The following is a 24057-nucleotide window of genomic DNA, read 5'->3' on the forward strand; positions in this document are numbered from 1 at the left end:
ATGCCTCTCCAAAACACCTCAGATACAAAAAAGCAAACAAATATTACAGAGTTCATCCTCATAGGATTCAGGAATCTCCCAGAACTTCAAGCTCTTATCTTCCTATGCTTCCTCTTTATCTACATTGTGACCTTGGCTGGGAACATCCTCATGGTTGTACTTGTTGTAGTTGATAAGCATCTCCATATTCCAATGTACTTCTTCCTTGGGAATTTTTCCTGCCTGGAAACCTTCTACAGTTCAACCATCATGCCAAAGACTCTGGTCAGCCTTCTGACTGGAGACAAAACCATTTCTTTCAACCTCTGTTTTGTGCAGCATTACTTTTTTGCATCTCTAGGGGCAGCTGAGTGTTACCTTTTATCTGTGATGTCCTACGACCGGTACTTAGCAATATGCTGGCCCTTGCATTACACAAACCGCATGAATGGGAAATTCTGTGTGCAGTTAGTTGGCAGCTCTTTCCTCAGTGGGTTTATGGGGATTTCAATAACGATAATATTAGTGTCCAGGTTATCTTATTGCGGCCCCAATGAAATCAATCATTTCTTCTGTGATGTTTTTCCTCTCTTGGATTTGTCCTGCAGCGATACCCATCTGTTGAGAATCCTTATTTACTTTGTTGCCTCTCTTTTTACCCTTCCTCCATTTTTGTTGACCTTAACCTCCTATATTTGTATCATAACCACCATCATGAGAATCCCATCCACCTGTGGAAGGCAAAAGGCCTTTTCAACCTGCTCCTCTCACCTCATTGTGGTTACCATTTTTTATGGTACAATAACAGTAGTCTACATCTTGCCCAATACTGACACATTGAGAGACTTCAATAAATTCTTATCAGTTTTTTATGCGGTCTTAACTCCAATGATAAATCCTCTTGTCTACAGCCTGAGAAACAAAGAAGTCAAGAAGGCACTGAGGAGACAGATTGATCAGATGATTGCAAAAATATAGTCCACAAAGTTCCACATGCTCAGTGGCATCATCTTTTTTTGATGGATCACATAATATTTGCAAAAGGCTCTTCTGTTTAAAACAAAATACCAGTTTGCTTTAATGTTTTGTGATTTTCAGTGTGAGGTCACCAATCCAAATGCCCCTTTAGTGTGCATAATTAAATTTGCAATTCTTCACATCCTAGCTATAGTTCATTTATTTATGAAATATTTTTACTCTGCAAAGACTGCTCAAGGTACTGACAAATGAAGATGTATTGCAGGCCATAGCAAGAACATAAGGGATAGACCAAATATCTGTAGAAAACCTTCTCTTGTGAAAACAATATTACAGTGGATTTCATGGAACAGTTAACAGTACAAACAAAACATTTGTGACTGATCAAATACACACTGAAATGAAATTACTAAGGGCAACTAGGTGGACAGTGGAAGAAAAGACAATAAATCTATACATACAAAATGATGGTCTCTTTATTATGTTACAGCTCAGAAAAAGATCAAGAGGTCACAATGGATAGCTCCATGATTTTGGAAAAATAAACAATGAATGAAGTAATGTAATACGATAGACGTTTGTACATTTTTAAAAGTTTAAAAAATAGTATGGAGTAGCAGGTTGGATCATAATAGCTTTTTTACACAGAGGTATGGAGGATCCCCTTTTGATGATGTTCACAGAACTTGTGAAGAAAAAAGCTACATGGGACAGCTGTAGTAGTGAGGACAGAAATCTGGTAAAATTGAATGGGAAAACTGGTAGCCAAATGAATATAGAGGTCTCTAATACTTTCATAGTATTAGATTGAAGTGTAAACTGGCCACAAGTAAATTCCATATGGACTAAGGGAGATCTTTTTCTTATACAGAAAATTGCAGAATTGATTCCAATGTATATTGTAATAGGCTACCTGATTAGATGTGTTTAAAATCATGTTTGGAAGACAAAGCATGCCGTACAGGCCTATCAAAAGCTATTAATAAATGAGTATAGTCATAAGCAGAACTGAACATATCTAAAAGGCACCACAACACTTGAAATGTAGAAATGGTGTGATATTGAATATGTAGTAATGATGAAATAATCATGTAGTTGCAAAATAGATCAATTATGAAAAATTGAAATTTGAAATTTAAAATGTTTCCTATAGAAGTACCCAGGCAGAAGTAAGGATTGCTGAATTTTATAGATAATGTCTTTAAAATTATAATGAAGTTGGGTGAAAATATTTTCTGTTTTATGTACTCTGTAATATATCATTATCCTAATATAACATTGTTTTATCTTCTTTTTGTATCCTCTATATACTATTACGGTACTTTGTTTTCTAAAATAAAAATATATTTTTTAAAAGACAGAAATTACATTATGTAATGTTTCCCATAGTTTTGGGACAGATTTCTGTATCAGAAGATCTATGAACATGTGAATCTGTCTTATATCAAATCCTGTATTTGGTTCACCACTGTATGAGACAGAGAATATCCTTTCCCCAGTCAAAACCTTCTGCTAGGCATGGGCACCCCCCAAAAAAAATCCAGACCATTTTGGGTTTGGAAGGACCTAATTTAGACCATTTAAAGCCCATCTGAAATAGCTGTTTTAGATTCGGGGACAACCGAAACATTTCAGAACTCTCCGAAATATTTCAACCATTGAAATCAATGGGTGCCATTAAAGTCACTGGCAATTTTTAAATTTCCAATTTCCCTGTGGCCTGGGGAATGGGGGTTTGAATTAGAGACTCCAATCTTTCAGGAGAGCTCAAGGACCCTCTTCTTTAAAGATCCCACAAGATTCAAGATGATTGGACTAGGGACTCCAATTCTAGGAAAACCCAAAAGTGGGTGTCCTCATCCAGCCCCATTTTATCCAATTATGGGGAAATAGATCCTCTGCTCTGTTCTTAAATTCTCAGCATAGGACAATGCAGCCAGCCAGCCAGCCAGCACACGCTCTGAGACTCATTGCAGCAATGTTTATACCTCTCTGGGCCATACACAGAATATTTTCAAAAAGTAAAAAACTTCTTTGATTGGTCAAGAGCTGTTTTTGCCCCCAAACCTACAAACCTATAGTCTAAAACATCCCACCCGCTTACTTTGCCTTGTATTGCATCAAACTTAGCATGATGCAAGTCCTCATTGCAATGCATCTACAAAATGCATCTACAAAATGCATTGCAATGCATGTACAAAATGCATTGCAATGATTCGCTAGGCTCCTCTAGGGAGCCTAGCAATTGGTCTGCCTACCTCCCCCCTACCCTTTGCCCAGGCAAAGGTGGGAAACAGGGAGCAGGAAAGCTACAGGCAGTTTCTGGCTCTCTGTTGGTCCTTAAATTTTCAATGGCTGCCCACCCAAAACAGCCAGAATGCTCCAAAATAAATTTTGGGCATTTGGGGGGGCTGTCTTTGGGCCATTTAAAATACTGGTAAGTGTTTCAGATGGTTGTGTGCCCATTTTCAGCCAAAACGGTCCAAAATGCACATACTTACTTCTGCATAGAAGGTGCGGAGATATGGCCTCTTTCCACCACCTAATAATAAGCAAGCAGACAGATGTGATTAAATTCATGCTGCTATCTGGAACTGAAATGATCCTGAAGCAAATATGGGAGCAGCAGAAGGGGGATGTGCAGGTAGAAAGTACTACTTTTTTTCTTCTTGTCTGAAGAAGCAGCATACACCAGTAGGAAAGGGACATATACTGTCTAAACAGCCTAAAGTTGAAGACAAAACTTCATGCATCAGATAATCCAACATTCATCAACATTTATTCCTGTCAAAGGCCAGCTAAGACATTAGATAATCTAGCTTCAGCAGTCACTGAAGGTACTTGGGATACAAAGTAGCCATTTTTTGTATTCTCTCTATGCTATTATTTTAAAAAATATATTTCTTCTAAAGAAATTACAGTGTGTAATGATGCTAAGAAAAGAGCCTCTTGTGGCGCAGTGGTAAGGCAGCCGTCTGAAAGCTTTGCCCATAAGGCTGGGAGTTCAATCCCAGCAGCCGGCTCAAGGTTGACTCAGCCTTCCATCCTTCCGAGGTCGGTAAAATGAGTACCCAGCTTGCTGGGGGGTAAATGGTCATGACTGGGGAAGGCACTGGCAAACCACCCCGTATTGAGTCTGCCATGAAAACGCTAGAGGGCGTCACCCCAAGGGTCAGACATGACTCGGTGCTTGCACAGGGGATACCTTTACCTTTACCTTTTTTAATGATGCTAAGAGCCTCTTTAGTGACAGATTTTATTTTCCTCGGCTCCAAGATCACTGCAGATGGGGACTGCAGCAAAGAAATTAAAAGACGCTTGCTCCTAGGGAGGAAAGCTATGGCAAATCTAGACAGCATCCTAAAAAGCAGAGACATCACCCTACCAACAAAAGTGCGTTTAGTCAAGGCTATGGTATTCCCAGTTGCAATGTATGGCTGCGAAAGTTGGACCATAAGGAAGGCCGAGCGTCAAAGAATTGAGGCTTTTGAACTCTGGTGCTGGAGAAGACTCTTGCGAGTCCCTTGGACTGCAAGGCGAACAAACCGGTCAGTCCTAGAGGAGATCAGCCCTGACTGCTCTTTAGAAGGACAGATCCTGAAGATGAAACTCAAATACTTTGGCCACCTCATGAGAAGGAAGGACTCCCTGGAGAAGAGCCTAATGCTGGGAGTGATCGAGGGCAAAAGAAGAAGGGGACGACAGAGAATGAGGTGGATGGATGGAGTCACTGAAGCAGCAGGGAATGGTAGAGGACAGGAAGGCCTGGAGGATCATTGTCCATGGGGTCGCGATGGGTCGGACACGACTTCGCACATAACAACAACAAAGAGCCTCTTGTGGCGCAGAGTGGTAAGGCAGCAGAAATGCTGTCTGAAGCTGTCTGCCCATGAGGCTGGGAGTTCGATCCCAGCAGCCGGCTCAAGGTTGACTCAGCCTTCCATCCTTCCAAGGTCGGTCAAATGAGTACCCAACTTGCTGCTGGGGGGTAAACGGTAATGACTGGGGAAGGCACTGGCAAACCACCCCATATTGAGTCTGCCATGAAAACGCTAGAGGGCGTCACCCCAAGGGTCAGACATGACTCGGTGCTTGCACAGGGGATACCTTTACCTTTAAATGATGCTAAATATCCCATTTTTTGAGATAGATTTTTCTCTATCAGAAGACCTGTGAACATTTGACATAACAAGCTAGAAAATGCAGCTATGTACTTGGTTCTTCCCTATATTATAGAAAGAATATCCTTTCTCCAATCAAGACCTTCTGCATAGAAATTGCTGAGTCATGGCCCCTCTCTTATCAAGTTAGTCACTCTGGTACAAAAAGGTACAAATAGCATTTATGGTAGATAGCCAAAGGCCTATCTACAATCAAATGCAAAGAGCATAAAGCATAAATCATAAATAATGATACTTGGGTACATCTTCCACAGTTACCTGAAGATTTTAGGACTTAATATCATGAACACACAATTTTAAAAGATAAGACAAGTCAAGTGCCATAAATGAAACTCTCCAAACATGAGAGGACATCACAACAGAGTTATCAACTCAAGCATGGGAAATTCCTGGAGATTTAGGGGAGATGTCCAATGAAGGCAGAGTTTGGGGAGTGGAGGAAGCTCAGTGATGATGTGCTGATATACAGTCTGCCCTACAAAGCTGCCTTTAAGAATCATAGAATCATAGAATCATAGAATCCATGGGAATTAATAGTCTGGAGCAATCATTCCCAACTGCGGGTCCTTAGACATCCAGAGGTCCATGAAAGTTCTATTGCCATCAGGAGGTCATCAGGAAGCCCACCAACATGGCGAGAGCTCCAGAAGCCTTTTCGTATTTATTGGTTTCTAGCACAGGGGCTCTGGGGAATTGTAGTGGACACACCCTTCCTTGTGTAATGCAAGGGCCCTTGGTCTTTGGCCACTGTATGACACAGAGTGGTAGACACAATGGGCTACTAGCCTGATTCAGCATGGCATCTTTTATGTTCTAATGACTGGGGTGGTGATGCTATTATACTGTTAATATGATGGCAACATAGGGAGGGCTTCTGAGGTTCTCGCCTTCCTAGTAGACCTCTTGATGAATCCTGGGATTCTGTGACCATGTGACTCAGAGAGCTGAACAATTTTGAGTTCCTGTGGTTAGCTGGCAACCCATGTGGTGAATATTCCCAGGAAGGATCAGGGCTGGCTTCAGCAAGGCCACAGTGTAGGGCAGGGGTAGTCAAACCGCGGCTCTCCAGATGTCCATGGACTACAATTCCCATGAGCCCCTGCCAGCATTCCATGGACATCTGGAGGGCCGCAGTTTGACTACCCCTGGTGTAGGGAGACAAATAAGAAGAAACTGCGTCTGGACTTGAGGTTTCCAGCGGAGGGAGACGGAGGCACCGGTGAAGCTCCTTTGCTCAGGCTACAGCCACAGCTTCTCAGACCCACCTTAGGAACATTTAATCTGAAGAAGAACAATCAGCCAGCCAGCCCAGAGTGCAGATATTGTTTTGCTCATGAAGCAAAGAAGATCAGTTTGAATTTCATTGAGATCTCCAGCTTCCCCCTACCCCTGGAAATTGACATATCTAGCAATTTATAAAAGTCAAATGTAGGGGAGGGGTGGATCTAATAGATATATGAATTCTTTTGACACAGGAAGAGAGGGAGAGGAATGGCAACACAACTTCCTGTGATATGGGAATGGTCTGGTCACATCTGGTGGGATTGTCTAGGTTGTGTCACTTCTAGTGACATATGACTTCTATGGGTGTGGCCAGCTGACATCACTTTCAGGGGTCCTCAAAGCCTGAAGAATATTTCACAATCAAAAGTTTCAATAAACTGGTGTGGAGACTGGGTTCAATTATGGGAGAATTCCATTCTCCACTTGCATATTGTTAACCACACACAACAATATTCTCAGTGAAGACAACTGACGCCTTCAGTATTCTTCTGAGTTAGGGAGGTGAATGGACTTCATGGTTCCATTCATGGTCAAAAGTTTTAATAAATTGGTCTGGAGACTGGGTGCAATTATGGTTCTCCACCATTCACTGCTCATTTTAGGACTTAAAGTTGTACTTTCCTTACTGATTTCCCTTAAGGGTTGTTCTTCCTCACATAGTCTCCCCAGTTTAAATTCCCAAGGAGACAGAGATACAGGCAAATACTGTCTTCAGATAGTCATTTGTGTTGTGAGTAAATATAAAAACTAATTTCCATCTTAGTCAAAATTTCAAGTCTTATGTTTTGAGCAAGTGTCCAGTGAAGAAATTAGGTAGGGCAGTCTTGTGCAGTACAATGGTGTTGGATTGATGAATACATTAAGAAGCAACGGGTTGTTGATGCTCTCCATTTAGAAGAAAGACATGCACAGTAAGTAAATGCAATATTTTCTTTCTAACATCTGGTGAAAGTGTGTTGACGTTTTTAACAACCATGCAGGAGAGGACTACTTAGGGTCCTGCAAAGATTTTCTGTAAGCTTTGTGGATTAAAAAAAATATTTCTGTTTCACCATTTGACTTCTCCATATCCAAACTTCTCCATATCCATGTTGATTTTAGAACTCCATCAATCTGTGAAAAAGTTTATCATATGGTTTAGACAACCCCTAAATTAATCTTGCAGCTAACTAGACCCTGGTCAAAGGAATGTAAATTAAACACATGGCTAATAATTCCACCTTACCCACAGTATTTGTACAGTGGACCCCCCCCCCCAGTTTGTTCATCCATGGGAAGATTTGTTTTTCCATAGGAAAATTCAGTCTGTTAGATGAATTCTTAGCACAGAATGAGCAGGCCTGTGAGTTCAGTGTTCCTACAGGTTTTCAAGTAAATTTATTGAAAGGGTTTGATTTATAATATCATACTATAGTGTTAAACAAAATAAAACTCAGTTTAGCTATTTGTAGCATCCTCTGATGGAAGATTCTGGTTCTTACATATTGTCCAAATACGGCTGGAGTATTCCTCTGTTCCAATGAGTCTTCTACTGGAACACACCCTTCTTCCTATCAACGATTCACTCCCCACAGAATAAGTCTGCTTTCTTTGGAAGAATGCTCCATGGTTTTTTGGGGGCAGGGAGGGTGGACTAGAAGAATTCCCAGAGAGTTTTTATACCCCCAATTTCCACTGTCCAAAGGAGACTCGAATAGCTTCACTTCCTTTCCCCACAATGGACCTCCTTTAGTAGCTGAGATTGAGACTGTTTCCATATGAGTTTTGGCTTGGATTTGCTTTTGTATAGGGTTGAGATTTTTGTCCATTGCCACACTGAAATTCACCTTCTTTCGGGTGCAGATCCAAATTCTCCCCACCCTTGCTCCACAACAGGGGTATCCTCTGAAATCTGGTTTTCACTTTTTGACATGGGGGGTGACAGAGACTAAATTTGGGCTGGCCAGGCTGGAAATGTAGAGGTTCAGGCTTTTACATTATTTGTCCAGCATTGTTCCCAACCACCTTTTAGCATCACATTTCCATCGTGAATTCCCCCAACCTCCCATGCCCTAAAAAAAAAAAAGCTGTGTTACCACACTATTCCAATCTAACAAAACAGTTTTCTCCCATCTGCTTCCATCTTTAGTCAGCACATCCCCTCTCTTGTTTCCTTAAATTTCAACTTTATCCTTGGTAGTGAGATGTGTGACAATCTGTGTGCTTCATCAACCGCTCCTTTCAGAAATACAGTGTTGATTAATCATACTTTATGCCTTTTAAAAAGTTTCCATCTACAGGTTCAGGAACATTGGGGGGTTCATGTGTGGATGCTCTCAATAGTGGAGTTTCCCAGGACGAACACCCCTGCATTCATGTTGGAGCAGGTTACAGTTCCTGAAAATGTAGGCATTGTTCCGTCTCCTACTCTACCACTTCCCTGCATCAGTGAATTGGCCAGTGAGATCAACCACAGAGCAGAAAGATTTGCCATACCTGGTCCTTCCATGAGAATTTGTTTGCCAATTGGAGAACCGATTTGAACATAACTATGAAGGTACTGTTGACGTGAGAAGTCAATCATGTGCATAATTTTCAAAAAATCTCTCTCTCTCTCTCTCTCTCTCTCTCTCTCTCTCTCTCTCTCTCTCTCTCTGTCTCTGTGTGTGTGTGTGTGTGTGTGTGAAATGGCATAAAACAACAACTCACCTTTTTGTATCTATCTTATAATTAATAATAGAACCTCCCGAGCAGTCAAAAAGTAGCATCCTTAGTCCCTAGTTCGGCACAAGTACCATCTGTTGTCCGGTTCACTAATTAGGGTCCTTGACTTTATATTAAATATTAAGCTATTATTTTAAAGGCTTTCAGATCCTACACCTATGGCTGAATTATTGACAGTAACTAAAATATTCCATAATGCTGCTTTCCACAGATGCAGAGTGTCGAAAACCTGGAATTTAAAAATCAAACAGTCATCAAAGAATTCATCCTTTTGGGGTTTAGAAATGTCCAGGACATAAGGATCTTTCTACTAGTGGTCTTCTTGGTGGTTTACCTAATGACCATGGTTGCAAATCTCCTGCTTCTTATTCTTGTGTTGACTGACCAGCGTCTCCATACTCCCATGTATTTCTTTCTTGGAAATCTATCCTGTCTGGAGACGATTTATAGTTCCGCAATTTCACCCAGAATGCTGACTAGTTTGCTAACTGGAGACAGAACTATTTCAGTCGGACAATGCTTTGTGCAACATTATTTCTTTGAGACTTTAGCTGCTGCTGAATGCTACCTGCTTTTTGCAATGTCCTATGATCGCTATTTGGCTATATGTAAGCCTCTTCATTACGTGACCTTAATGAATGGTAAAGTATGTCTCCAGTTGGCAGCTGGAGCTTGGATGGTTGGTTTATTCGCTAGTACTTCAACAATTATATTGATGTCAAGGCTCATTTTCTGCGGTCCTAATACGATCAATCATTTTTTTTGTGACACTTTTCCAATTATCCATTTGTCTTGTAGCAACACCATTGTTTTAAGTACACTGATTTTATTATTGGTCTCTGTGTGCACCTTTCCACCATTCACGCTAACCGTAATGTCATATGTATTCATCATTATTGCCATCCTCAGAATCCCATCCACCACTGGAAGGCGAAAAGCTTTTTCTACCTGCTCTTCCCACCTCATTGTGGTAACCATTTACTATGGCTCAATAGTAGCTGTGTACGTTTTACCAGAATCCACGTCTCTCAAAGACTTGAATAAAGCCTTTTCTGTCTTGTACACTATCCTGACACCTCTGATCAACCCTCTCGTATATAGTCTGAGAAACAAAGATGTGAAGGAGTCTCTTCGGAGGTTTGCAGTCATAGTATTCAACAGAACCCGGGCAATGGACCAGAAAAATAGAACTTTACTGTGCCCACGAAAAAAGCCAAAAAATCATAACATGATAGAATAACAGGGCTTTGATTCTTTATACATTTTTAAAGGATTAAGTAGCACTGGGTTTTGTGGAACTAAAATTTGAGTAAATTTGCTTAGGAGTGACCTGTACATTTTCCGTCTTTTTAATATAAGCTGACCATATTTCCTTGATACAAAAAGGGATCATTCAGAGTGGCAAAAACGGGACAGGTGTTAAATATTCTGTATTCATGAAATTCAGATGATTTTTAAAAGATTTATAAGCACACTGAGCATATTATTTTTGGGCCTGAAGATCATTAATTATTATTATTACTACTTCACCTCAAACATTTTTACCTTATTAATTACATTGGAGGGGGTTGCGGTCACAGCCTGCTGCTTCTCAGACTAGCCAGACTGATATTTTTTAATCTATCTGGATTTTTGGCTGGCTGGTCTTCTCCTCAACTGTCTCTCTGCAGGCCAGAAGAATTGTTTTTATGTGGCCCATTTAGATGAGTTTTCTTGGAGGTGTGGGAAATATGCTAAATGGATATTTAGAATATTTCCCCCTCTTTACCATCCCCATGCCATGTGCCTTCTTTCTACACGAGTCCCTTTAACCTTGGCATTACCCTTTTTTGGCATTGCCCTTGCCTTTCCTTCATTTATCAGCAAAATCTCTGATGAACCCCAATCCAGCATGATTTTTTTTTTTTATTTTCATTTTGGCATTTATATTTCTCCCTGTCTTCAAAAACTCAGGGCTGATTTCAAAATTGCATAGAACATAGGATTCCTTTATAAAACGTAAGAATAATAATTAAATATCAAGTTTTTGTCTTATATTAAAACCTTTAAACATTAAAATATGAAATATTAAATTTGGATCTGATGTGTTATCTCATTGACATGGGAGGGTGGAATCATTCAGCTATACAGTACAGATTTTGAGCTTGGTGGGATTGGGCAGAGAGGTCACTGTTCTAGATGTTACTTTTGGCCTACAACACAGCCATGTCTACTGTCCCACAATTTCATTTTCAGTCCATTGAAGAAAATCATTGATTAGTTCCCTATAATTATTGGTCAATAACAGAGAGCCAGAATGTTGTATGATATTCATTCATTCAGCTTATATTCCACCCCTCACTGTTACCTTTTGGGGCAATGTACATAGATCAAAGCAAACAAGAAAACGCATCAAACACTTGCAGCCATTTGAAACAGAGAAATATAACAGTCATAGATAACCCATGAATAGCATACAACATTGAATTGCATATGGCAGATGAACAGGGATGCACCAAGCATAAATGCCAGTTTCCTGGAAACTGGGTGATCATGGGGTCACCTTTTCCTGGTGTTATCCTGAAGCTTGGCAAAAGAGCTTCATTCTGCAGTTCCTATGAAACTCTCTGAGTTCGGATAGGGCCTTGATCTCACTAGGCAGTTCGTTCTGCCAGCACCTTTTCCACACTGGGAATTTGCTCCACATTACTGGTGGTCTGGTGCCTGGGAAAATCCCTAGTTCTGCTTGACATTAGCAGTGAGTCAGGGCCATCACAGGCCCTTTTGTATGTCCTTATGATGACTAGGGCAGTGATAGTCTTATTGTTGCTTTGGTGGCAAATGTCAGGAACCAGGCAGAAGTTACTGCCATGTTGCTGGTGAATAGCTACGCTTGGACATCACACAAAATGGAAGTGTTAAGAAAGCTTTATTTCCAGAAGTCTAACACAAAGACACTACGGGCACAGTTCATTGAAGCAAACATGTTGGCAGAGACAAAGGACAAAGACCCCAAAGGGTGTTTTATACCAGGGACCCAATAGGGGAGGGCCAGATGGCCCCTTCGAAGTCGGGTGGCAGAGGGATGTTGCTACAAGGTAGACACTACAAGGCCATTGATGGGTAGGGAGAGGGCAGGAAGAGATAGCGCTCTATAAACAAGACACTTTGGTACGCAGAAATAGGAAACCTAAACCAGAAATGATTAATGGACTTTGAGGCCTGGCCAGGAGACTCGAGGAACAGAGAGATTCATGACAAGGGAGGGCTTCTGAGGCTGTGGCTTTACTGGTAGACCTCTTGATGAATCCTGGGATTTGGTGACTATGGCCCATTATGCACGGCCGCCGAAACGGCGATTTCGGGTCACATGGAAAACGCGGAGGGGGAAGACGCGACGCATACCGGTTATACACGGGGCGGGGCGCGACGGCGGCAAAACCCAGAGTAACCGATTATGCACGCGCCGATCCGGGCGCCGCTTCTGGTTGCGCCCCGCTCACCCGGAAGCTGCGCTTTCTTCCGCGTTTCACTGACGCGGCTTTTTCGGCGGCATGCACCGAAGCTGCAGGCGGTTGCAGCCGGCTCCGTGCGTTATCCGTGATTTTAGTCGCCGCCATTCCACCCCGAATGTGCGCTAAAACCCCCGTGCATAATGGGTCTATGTGACTCAAAGGGCTGGCCTGTCTTGTGTTCATATGGTCAGCTGGGAACCTATTGGGTGAATATTCCCATTCAGGAGCTATACTGGCTTCTGCAAGTCCATACTGTAGGGAGGTCAGGAAGAAGAAGATGCATCTGGACTTGAGGCTTCTGGGGAATGGAAATGGAGGTGGAATTCCAGGTCCTTTGCACAGGTTTCAGCCACAGCCTCTGAAATCCACCTCAGGGACCTTCCCTCTAAAGAAGAGCAAAGAGCCAGCCAGCCCAGAGTGCAGATATTGTTTTGTTCATGAAGCAAAAGAGATCAGTTTGTATTTCTTTGAGATCACTCGCTCCCCCCTACCCCTAGAAATTGACATTTCTACCAATTTATAAAAGTCAAATGCAAGAGAAGGGTGAATCTAATAGATATATCAATTATTTTGACCTATGAAGAGAAGAGGAATGGCAACACTACTTCCTGCAATATGGGAGTGGTCTGGCGATGTCACATCTGGAGGGATTGTCTGGGTGGTGTTACTTCTAGTGACATATGACTTCTATAGGTGTGGCCAGCTGACATCACTTTCAGGAGTCCTCAAAGCCTGAAGAATATTTCATGATGAAAAGTTCCAATAAATTGAAAACTGAATGCAATTATGGGAGAATTCCATTCCCCACTTGGATATTGCTAACCTGACATGACAATACTCTCAGTGAAGACAACTGACACCTTCGGTATTCTTCTGAGTTAGGGAGGTGAACGGACTTCATTTTTACTTTTCTACATCAACAGAGATTGCTTAACAGTGGTTTTCACCCTAAATGATTTTCCACCATTCACTGGTTATTTTAGGACTTAAAATTGTACTTTCCTTACTGATTTCCCTGAAGGGATTCATGTTGTTCTTCCTCACATAGTCTCCCCAGTTTAAATTCCCAAGGATACAGAGATACAGGCAAATACTGTCTTCAGATAGACATTTGTGTTGCGAGTAAATATAAAAACAAATTTCCATCTGAGTCAAAATTTCAAGTCTTATGTTTTGAGCAAGCGTCCAGTGAGGAAATGAGGTTTTCGGCTGGCTGTTTTTCTTATCAGCTTTCTCTCTGCAGGCCGGAAGAATTGCTTTTATGTGGCCAATTTAGATGAGTTTTCTTGGAGGTGTGGGAAATATGCTAAATGGATATTTAGAATATTTCCTCCTCTTTACCATCCCCATGTCATGTGGCTTCTTTCCACACCAGTCCCTTTAACCTTGTCATTGCCCTTTTTGCATTAAAAGGAGCCTTGCCTTTCCATCATTTATCAGCAAAAGCTCTGATGAACCCCAATCCAGTATGCATTTATTTCTTTATATTCATTTTGGCATTTAGATTACTCCCTGTCTTCCAAAACTCAGGGCGGATTACAACAATGTATAAAACATAGGATTCCTTTATAAAACTTAAGAATAATAATTAAATATCAAGTTTCTGGCTTACATTAAAATCATTAAACATTAAAATATTAAATATTAAATTTTGATCTGATGTGTTATCTCATTGACATGGGAGGGTGGAATCATTCAGCTCTACAATTTTGAGCTTGGTGGGATTGGACAGAGAGGTCACTGTTCTAGATGTTACTTTTGGCCTACAACACAGGCATGTCTACTCCATTCCCCACTTGGATATTGCTAACCTGACATGACTATATTCTCAGTGAAGACAACTGACACCTTCAGTATTCTTATGAGTTCAGCCACAGCCTCTGAAATCTCCACTTGGATATTGCTACCCTGGCAACCGATAGCTGGCAACCCATGTGGTCAATATTCCCAGTAAGGAGCAGGGCTGGCTTCAGGAAGGACATACTGTAGGGAGGCAAATAACAAGAAACTACATCTGGACTTGAGGTTACCAGCGGAAGGAGACGGCGGCACCGGTGAAGCTCCTTTGCTCAGGCTACAGACACAGCTTCTCAGACCCACGTTAGGCACCTATAATCTGAAGAAGAGCAATCAGCCAGCTAGCCCAGAGTGCAGATATTGTTTTGCTCATGAAGCAAAGGAGATCAGTTTGAATTTCATTGAGATCTCCAGCTCCCCACCCGCTGAGACATTGACATCTCTAGCAATTTATGAAAGTCAAATGTAGGGGAGGAGTGGATCTAATAGATATATAAATTCTTTTTACATATGAAAAGAGGAAGAGGAATGATAACGCTTCTTCCTGTGATATGGGAGTGGTCATGTCTCATCTGGTGGGATAGGCTGGGTGGTGTCACTTCTATTGACATATGACTTCTATGGGTGTAGCCAGCTCACATCACTTTCAAGAGTCATCAAAGCCTGAAGAATATTTCACAGTTTCAATAAACTGGTCTGGAGACTGGGTGCAATTATGGGAGAATTCCACTCTGCACATGGATATTGCTAACCTGACATGACAATATTCTCATTGAAGACAACTGACACCTTCAGTATTCTTCTGAGTTAGGGAGGTGAATGGACTTCATGGCTCCTTTTCTACATCAACAAAGATTGCTTAACAGTGGTTTTCACCCTAAATGGTTCTCCTTTCTTCACTCATTTTAGGACTTAAAATTGTACTTTCCTTACTGATTTCCCTATGGGTTTCATGTTGTTTTTCTCACAGTCTCCCCGGTTTAAATTCCCAAGGAGTCAGAGATACAGTCAAATACTGTCTTTATTCAGACATTTGTGTTGCATGTAACTATAAAAAGAAATTGCCATCGGAGTCAAAATTTCAAGTCTTATGTTTTGAGCAAGTGTCCAGTGACAGAATGTGGTAGGGTAGTGTTGTACAGTAAAATTCTGTTGAGTTGATGAATACATTAAGAAGCAATGGGTTGTTGATGCTCTCCATATAGAAGAAAAATATGCACAGTAAGTAAATGCGACATTTTCTTTCTAACATCTGGTGAAGGTTTGTTGAAGCTTTTTACATCCATCAAGTACATCTCATACCCATACAGTTTAAATATAGAAAACTCATAAACAACCATGCAAGAGAGGACATACTGGGGTCTTTTAACATCTTTCTCCATATCCATGATTTTGAAGTTCCCATTCCTGTGTGGAAAAGTTTATGATATGGCTTAAACAACCTCACCTTCACTTCCTCTTCCCACAAGGGAGACCCTGTGAGGTAGCTGAGATTGAGACTGTTTCAGCAGGGTTTATCTTGGATTTTCATTTATATAGTGTCGAGTTTTTTGTCCATTTCCACACTACACTTAGCTTTTTTTGGCTGCAGATCCAAATTCTCCTCTCCCTTGTTTCACAACAGGGGATTCCTCAGAAATCTTTTTTTCCTTTTTTGAACTGATGGAGTCTAAATTCACCAATGTGGCAATGTAGACATTTGGACTTTTCCAGTCTGTGTCCAACATTTTTCCCAACCACCATTTAGCATCACTTCCATCGTCTATTTCCCCTACCTCCCACGACCTATAACAAAAAGGCTTGTTGTGTTACCACACTATTCCCATCTAACAAAATAGATTTCTCCCATCCGCTCCCATGTTTGGTCAGCACATCCTCTCTCTTTTCCGTAAGTTTCAATTTTAACCTTGGTAGTGAGATGGGTGACAGTTTGTGTGCTTCAACAACCACTCCTTTCGGAAATACTCTGTTGTCTAATCATACTTGATGTGTTTTTTAAAGTTTTCATCACCAGGTTCAGGGAAATTGGGGGGGAGGTTATCTGTAGATGCCCTCAATAGTGGGGTTTCCCAGGACGAACACCCCTGCATCAATGGTGGAGCACAAGTTAGAGTTCCTGAAAATGAAGGCATTGTTCCTTGTCCCACTGCACTCCACCTATGAATCTGTGAATTGGCCAGTGAAATCAACCACTTCCTGAAAAAGGACGGAGCAGAAAAATTTGCCATAATTGGTCATTCCATGGGCATTTGCTTGCCAGTTGGTGAACTGACTTAAACATAGCTCTGAAGGTGCTGTAGAAATGTGAAGTAAATAATGTGCATAATTTTCCAAAAATGTTTTTTGTGCTTTGTGTGTTGGTGGGAAATGGCATGAAACGACATCTCACCTTTTTGTACTCCGCCTATTAGTTTGTGTCATTATGTGTTTGTGTTAAAATACAATTGGAGTGTTTTGTGTTAAAAAAAAAGTTTTTTGACTTGGAAGAATCATAGAATCATAGAATCACAGAGTTGGAAAGGACCACGTGGGTCATTCAGTCCAACCCCCAAATAGCCAAGAGGGGCATTCAAAGGCAACAAATTGTTGCTGGTTGATGTTTGGATGTTTTCATCACTTGACAAAGATGGACAGGTTTCACAAAAAGGCTGCCAGGAAGTATTCAATTCCTTCCTTTGGCTTCAGTGCAGACACAAATCTTGGGGATCAATTCAGGGGCAAAAGGACGCAATAGGGGGACAGTCATCACAAAATGATGCCTGGAGGAGTCCTTGGAATGGAAAAGGTCTGAGAGAGCTCTCACATGTCTGGTCAGTCAGAACTAGCCCCAGGTCACCCAGTTGGCTGCATGGTTCACCAAAATAGCAGTCAGGACACTTTAATTAGCTTAAAAGAGAGTGACCAATTAAAAACACCAGTTTGATCCCTTAAGGAAGAAAAATGAGTAAGAAAAATTTATATATTTTTCTGTTGTTTTTGTACCCCATTTGCACTACCCAAACAATTACATTAAATTCATAGTGAAAGTAATCACAAACTGATGTTGAGAACCATAGCATCTTAGTTTGACTCTTTGAAGCTCATAAGAAAGATTTTTATTTACATTTCAGAAAGCTGACAATAATAGAACATCTTGAGCAGTTAAAAATTCATAGTAGCATGGTTTATTAAGTAGGGTCCCTGAACACTTAAGCTAACTTTTGGAATGCTTTCAGATCATCCACGTATGTCTGAATAATTGGCAGTAACTAAAATATCCCATAATGCTGCTTTCCACAGATGCAGAGTGTCGAAACCCTGGAATTTAAAAATCAAACAGTCATCAAAGAATTCATCCTGTTGGGTTTTAGAAATGTCGAGGACATGAGGATCTTTCTGCTAGTGGTCTTCTTGGTGGTCTACATAATGACCATTATTGCAAACCTCCTGCTTCTTGTTCTTGTGTTGACTGACCAACGTCTCCACACCCCCATGTATTTCTTTCTTGGAAATCTATCCTGTCTGGAGACTATTTATAGTACAGCAATTTCACCCAGAATGCTGACTAGTTTGCTAACTGGAGACAGAACTATTTCAGTCGGACAATGCTTTGTGCAACATTATTTCTTTGAGACTTTAGCTGCTGCTGAATGCTATCTGCTTTTTGCAATGTCCTATGATCGCTATTTGGCTATATGTAAGCCTCTTCATTACGTGACCTTAATGAATGGTAAAGTATGTCTCCAGTTGGCAGCTGGAGCTTGGATGGTTGGTTTATTCGCTAGTACTTCAACAATTATATTGATGTCAAGGCTCATTTTCTGCGGTCCTAATACGATCAATCATTTTTTTTGTGACACTTTCCCAATTATCCATTTGTCTTGTAGCAACACCATTGTTTTAAGTACACTGATTTTATTATTGGTCTCTGTATGCACCTTTCCTCCATTCACGCTAACCGTAATGTCATATGTATTCATCATTATTACCATCCTCAGAATCCCATCCTCCACTGGAAGGCAGAAAGCTTTTTCTACCTGCTCTTCCCACCTCATTGTGGTAACAATTTACTATGGCTCAATAGTAGCTGTGTACGTCTTACCAGACTCCACCTCTTTAAAAGACTTGAATAAAGCTTTTTCTGTTTTCTACACTATCCTGACACCTCTGATCAACCCTCTGGTATATAGTCTGAGAAACAAAGATGTGAAGGAGTCTCTTTGGAGGTTTGCAACCATAGTATTCAACAGAACTCGGGCAATGGACCAGAAAAATAGAACTTTACTGTGCCCACGAAAGAAGCCAAAAAATCTTGAAATGATAGAATAAAGGGCTTTGATTCTTTATACATTTTTAAAGGATTAAGTAGCACTGGGTTTTTTTTAAACAAAATTTTGAATAAATATGCTTAGGAGAGACCTGTACATTTTCCCTTTAATATATTTTTTAAAAATAGTAACAATTCAATTCCTAACTATATTTCTTCTCAAGATAATTGTAGCACTGAAATCTTATCAGTCATTTTAATATAAGCTGACCATATTTCCTTGATACAAAACGGGGTCATTCAGAATGGCAAAAATAGGACAGGTGTTAAATATTCTGTATTCATGAAAGTTAGATGATTTTTAAAAGCTTAATAAACACACTCTGTGTATTATTATTGGGCCTGAAGAGCATTAATTATTATTATTACTTCACCTCAAACATCTTTACTTTATTAATTACATTTGAGGGGATTGTGGTCACAGCCTACTCCTCAGACAAGCCAGACTGATATTTTTCATCTATCTGGATTTTCGGCTGGCTGGTCTTCTCATCAGCTGTCTCTCTGCAGGCCAGAAGAATTGTTTTTAATGTGGCCAATTTAGATGAGTTTTCTTGGAGGTGTGGGAAATATGCTAAATGGATATTTAGAATAGTTCCCCCTCTTTACCATTCCCATGCCATGTGGCTTCTTTCTACACCAGTCCCTTTAACCTTGGCATTGCCCTTTTTTGGCATTGCCCTTGCCTTTCCTTCATTTATCAGCAAAATCTCTGATGAACCCCAATCCAGCACGATTTTATTTTTTTTATTTTCATTTTGGCATTTATATTTCTCCCTGTCTTCAAAAACTCAGGGCTGATTACAAAATTGCATAGAACATAGGATTCCTATATAAAACTTAAGAATAATAATTAAATATCAAGTTTCTGTCTTACATTAAAATCATTAAACATTAAAAACTTAAATATTAAATTTGGATCTGATGTGTTATCTCATTGACATGGGAGGGGGGAATCATTCAGCTCTATAGTACAGATTTGAGCTTAGTAGGATTGGACACAGAGGTCAGTATTCTAGATGTTACTTTTGGCCTTAAACACAGGCATGTCTACTGTCCCACAATTTCATTTTCAGTCCATTGAAGAAAATCATTGATTTGTTCCCTGTTATTATTGGTCGATAACAGAGAGCCAGAATGTTGTATGATATTCATTCATTCAGCTTATATTAACGGGTTCGAACAGGGGGATTCATGACAAGGGAGGGCTTCTGAAGCTGTGGCTTTACTGGTAGACCTCTTGATGAATCCTGGGATTTGGTGACTATGTGACTCAGAGGGCTGGCCTGTCTTGTGTTCATATGGTCAGCTGGGAACCTATTGGGTGAATATTCCCATTCAGGAGCCATACTGGCTTCTGCAAGTCCATACTGTAGGGAGGTCAGGAAGAAGAAGAACGATCTGGAGGCTTCTGGGGTTGGAAATGGAGGTGGAATTCCAGGTCCTTTGCACAGGTTTCAGCCACAGTCTCTGAAATCCACCTCATGCACCTTTTATCTGAAGAAGAGCAAACAGCCAGCCATCCCAGTGTGCACGTATTGTTTTGTTCATGAAGCAAAGGACATCAATTTGTATTTCTTTGAGATCTCCAGGTCCCCCATACCCCCGGAAATTGACATCTCTACCAATGTGTGAAAGTCAAATGTAGGAGAGGGTTGAATCTAATAGATATATCAATAATTTTGACACATGAAGAGGAATGGCAACACTACTTCCTGTGATATGGGAGTGGTCTGGTGATGTCACATCTGGTGGGATTGTCTGGGTGGTGTCAGTTCTAGTGACATCTATTTTCTATTGGTGTGGCCAGCTAACATCACTTCCAGGGGACCTCAAAGCCTGAAGAATATTTCACGATCAAAAGTTTCAATAATCTGGTTTGGAGACTGAATGCAATTATGGGACAATTCCATTCCCCACTTGGATATTGCTAACCTGACATGACAATACTCTCATTGACGACAACTGACACATTCAGTATTCTTCTGAGTTAGGGAGGTGAATGGACTTCATGGTTACTTTTCTACATCAACAGAGATTGCTTAACAGTGGTTTTCACCCTAAATGGTTCTCCGTTCTTCACTCATTTTAGGACTTAAAATTGTACTTTCCTTACTGATTTCCCTATGGGTTTCATGTTGTTTTTCTCACAGTCTCCCTGGTTTAAATTCCCAAGGAGTCAGAGATACAGTCAAATACTGTCTTTATTCAGACATTTGTGTTGCATGTAAGTATAAAAACAGATTGCCATCTGAGTCAAAATGTCAAGTCTTATGTTTTGAGCAAGTGTCACGCGAGGAAATGAGTCAGGGCAGTGTTGTGCAGTAAAATTGTGTTGGGTTGATGAATACATTAAGAAGCAACGCCTTGTTGATGTTCTCCATATAGAAGAAAGACATGCACAGTAAGTAAATGTGACTTTTTCTTTCTAATATCTGGTGAAAGTTTTTTGAACCTTTTTACATCCATCATGTACATCTCATAGCCATACAATTTAAATACAGAAAACTCATAAACAACCATACAGGAGAGGACATCTTGAGGTCTTGCAAAGATTTTCTGTTAGCTTTGTGGATTAAAAAAAAAATCTCTTCCTTTTAACATCTAACGTCTCCATATCCATGATGATTTTGAAGTTCCCATTCCTGTGTGAAAAAGTTTATCATATGGCTTAGGCCAGCAGTCCGCAACCTTTTTATCACCAGGACTGGTCAATGCTTGACAATTTTACTGAGGTCCGGGGGAGGATAGTCTTTATCTGAGGGACATCACCGCAGCCTGAGCCCCTGCTCCACTTGCTTTCCTGCCGGCACCCCTGATTTCCCTTCGCCTGTTGGGGGCCACTGCAAGCAGCAGCTGCGCAGTGCCATGCTGAGGGGGACCCCCAGCCATGGCGGCTGCTGGAGAACACCATAGGTGAGCTGGTGGCAGAGTGACAGGGCAGCCCCTGAGGCAGCAGCCGGGGAGGAGGATGAGGAAGAGCCGTGGCCCGATACCGACTGATCCACGGACCGGTCCCAGTCCCCGGACCGGGGGTTGGGGATCACTGGCTTAGACAACCTCACCTCACTTCCTCTCCCCACCTCCCCTGTGAGGTAGCTGAGATTGAGACTGTTTCGGAAAATTATGTATTTTGCTGCTGTTTTTTACCTCATTTGCACTACCCCAACATTTACATGTAATTCATAGTGAAAGCAATCACAAATTGTTGTTATGAACCATAGCATCTTACGCAGTTTGATCTTTATTTACATTTCAGAAAGCTGACAATAATAGAACATCTTGAGCAGTTAAAAATTCATCTATTAAGAAGCATTATTGGTCTGGTTTATTAAGTAGGGTCCCTGAACACTTAAGCTAACATTTGGAATCCTTTCAGATCATCCACCTATGTCTGAATTATTGACAGTAACTAAAATATCCCGTAATGCTGCTTTCCACAGATGCAGAGAGTGTTGAAACCCTGGAATTTAAAAATCAAACAGCCATCAAAGAATTCATCCTGTTGGGATTTAGAAATGTCGAGGACATGAGGATCTTTCTGCTAGTGGTCTTCTTAGTTGTCTACATAATGACCATGATTGCAAACCTCCTCCTTATTTTTCTTGTTTTGACTGATCAACATCTCCACACCCCCATGTATTTCTTTCTTGGAAATTTATCCTGTCTGGAGACTTTGTATAGTTCAGCTATTTCACCCAGAATGCTGACTAGTTTGCTAACTGGAGACAGAACTATTTCAGTCGGACAATGCTTTGTGCAACATTATTTCTTTCAGACTTTAGCTGCTGTTGAATGCTACCTGCTTTTTGCAATGTCCTATGATCGGTATTTGGCTATATGTAAGCCTCTTCATTACGTGTCCTTAATGAATAGTAAACTGTGCCTCCAGTTGGCAGCTGGGTCTTGGATAGCTGGTTTATTCGCTAGTACTATAACAATGATATTGATGTCAAGGCTCATTTTCTGCGGTCCTAATAAGATCAACCATTTTTTTTGTGACACTTTCCCAATTATCCAGTTGTCTTGTAGCAACACCATTGTTTTAAGGACACTGATTTTATTATTGGTCTCTGTGTTCACCTTTCCACCATTTTCACTAACCTTGATGTCATACGTATACATCATTATTACCATCCTCAGAATCCCATCCACCACTGGAAGGCAGAAAGCTTTTTCTACCTGCTCTTCCCACCTCATTGTGGTAACCATTTACTATGGAACAATAGCAGCTGTGTATGTCTTACCAGACTCCACCTCCCTCAAAGACTTGAATAAAGCTTTCTCTGTCTTCTACACTATCCTGACACCTCTGATCAACCCTCTTGTATATAGTCTGAGAAACAAAGATGTGAAGGAGTCTCTTCGGAGGTTTGCAATGAGAGTTCTCAATGGAACTCAGGCAATGGACCGTAAAAATAAGACTCTGCTGTGCCCACGAAAGAAGCCCAAAGAAATCTTGAAATGATAGATTACCAAGGCTGCGATTCTTAACACATTTTTAAATGATTAAGTAGCACTGAGTTTTGAATTTCCATTCAAAATGTACATTTTGAATACATATGCTTAGGAATGTACTGTACATTTTCCCTTTGTTTGTTTTAAAAAAGGTAATGATTCAAGTCCTAACTACCTTTCTTCTCAAGATAATTGTACCATTGGCATCTTATCAGTCATCTGAATATAGGCTGACCTTATTTTCTTGACACAAAAAGGCGACATTCAGAATGGCAATCACGGGACAGGTATTAAATATGCTGTATTCATGAAAGTTTGATGATTAAAGAAATCCTTATAAGCACACTGAGCCTATTATTTTGGGGCCTGAATATACATTAATAATTATTTTTACTTCACCTCAAAGTTCTTTACCTTATTAATTACATTGGAGGGGATCACAGTCATAACCTATTCCTTCTCGGACTAGCCAAATTTATATTTTTTTCCTTGATACAAAAAGGGGACATTCAGAACAACAAACATGGGACAGGTGTTTAGTATTGTATTCATGAAAGTGATATGATTTTTAAAAGTTTTATAAACATAAGGTAAAGGTAAAGGTATCCCCTGTGCAAGCACTGAGCCATGTCTGACCCTTGGGGTGAAGCCCTCTAGCGTTTTCATGGCAGACTCAATACGGGGTGGTTTGCCAGTGCCTTCCCCAGTCATTACCGTTTACCCCCCAGCAAGCTGGGTACTCATTTTACCGACCTCGGAAGGATGGAAGGCTGAGTCGACCTTGAGCCGGCTGCTGGGATCGAACTCCCAGCCTTGAACTCCCAGCTTCAGACTGCATTTCTGTTGCCTTACCACTCTGCACCACAAGAGGCTCTGT

General features: G+C 40.8%; 4 protein-coding genes across 4 annotated transcripts; all 4 read left to right on the top strand.

Moving 5' to 3' along the window:
• On the top strand, window positions 1-957 carry LOC143825375 (olfactory receptor 5AP2-like). The gene has a single exon (XM_077313401.1). The coding sequence runs from the start codon at window positions 1-3 to the stop codon at window positions 955-957; it is 957 nt and encodes a 318-aa protein (XP_077169516.1).
• Window positions 958-7205: 6248 nt separating this feature from the next.
• On the top strand, window positions 7206-10967 carry LOC143826193 (olfactory receptor 6N1-like). Its single transcript, XM_077314856.1, has 3 exons — window positions 7206-7333; window positions 8689-8958; window positions 9337-10967. Exons 2-3 carry the CDS (start codon window positions 8953-8955, stop codon window positions 10363-10365), a joined length of 1035 nt encoding a protein of 344 aa, XP_077170971.1. The 5' UTR covers window positions 7206-7333; window positions 8689-8952; the 3' UTR covers window positions 10366-10967.
• A 6812-nt stretch (window positions 10968-17779) lies between these two features.
• Window positions 17780-18724, top strand: LOC143825376 (olfactory receptor 5AR1-like). Its single transcript, XM_077313402.1, has one exon. The coding sequence runs from the start codon at window positions 17780-17782 to the stop codon at window positions 18722-18724; it is 945 nt and encodes a 314-aa protein (XP_077169517.1).
• A 3469-nt stretch (window positions 18725-22193) lies between these two features.
• Window positions 22194-23363, top strand: LOC143826409 (olfactory receptor 6N1-like). The gene has a single exon (XM_077315195.1). It carries the CDS (start codon window positions 22252-22254, stop codon window positions 23188-23190), a length of 939 nt encoding a protein of 312 aa, XP_077171310.1. The 5' UTR covers window positions 22194-22251; the 3' UTR covers window positions 23191-23363.
• The last annotated feature ends 694 nt before the right edge of the window (window positions 23364-24057 follow it).

The sequence above is a fragment of the Paroedura picta genome, chromosome 16 (genome assembly GCF_049243985.1).
Source record: "Paroedura picta isolate Pp20150507F chromosome 16, Ppicta_v3.0, whole genome shotgun sequence".
Lineage (NCBI taxonomy): Eukaryota > Metazoa > Chordata > Lepidosauria > Squamata > Gekkonidae > Paroedura > Paroedura picta.

Coding starts and splice junctions, on each gene's coding strand:
- LOC143825376 (XM_077313402.1), top strand. CDS start 17,780: ATGAGGATCTTTCTGCTAGTGGTCTTCTTGGTGGTCTACATAATGACC.
- LOC143826409 (XM_077315195.1), top strand. CDS start 22,252: ATGAGGATCTTTCTGCTAGTGGTCTTCTTAGTTGTCTACATAATGACC.
- LOC143825375 (XM_077313401.1), top strand. CDS start 1: ATGCCTCTCCAAAACACCTCAGATACAAAAAAGCAAACAAATATTACA.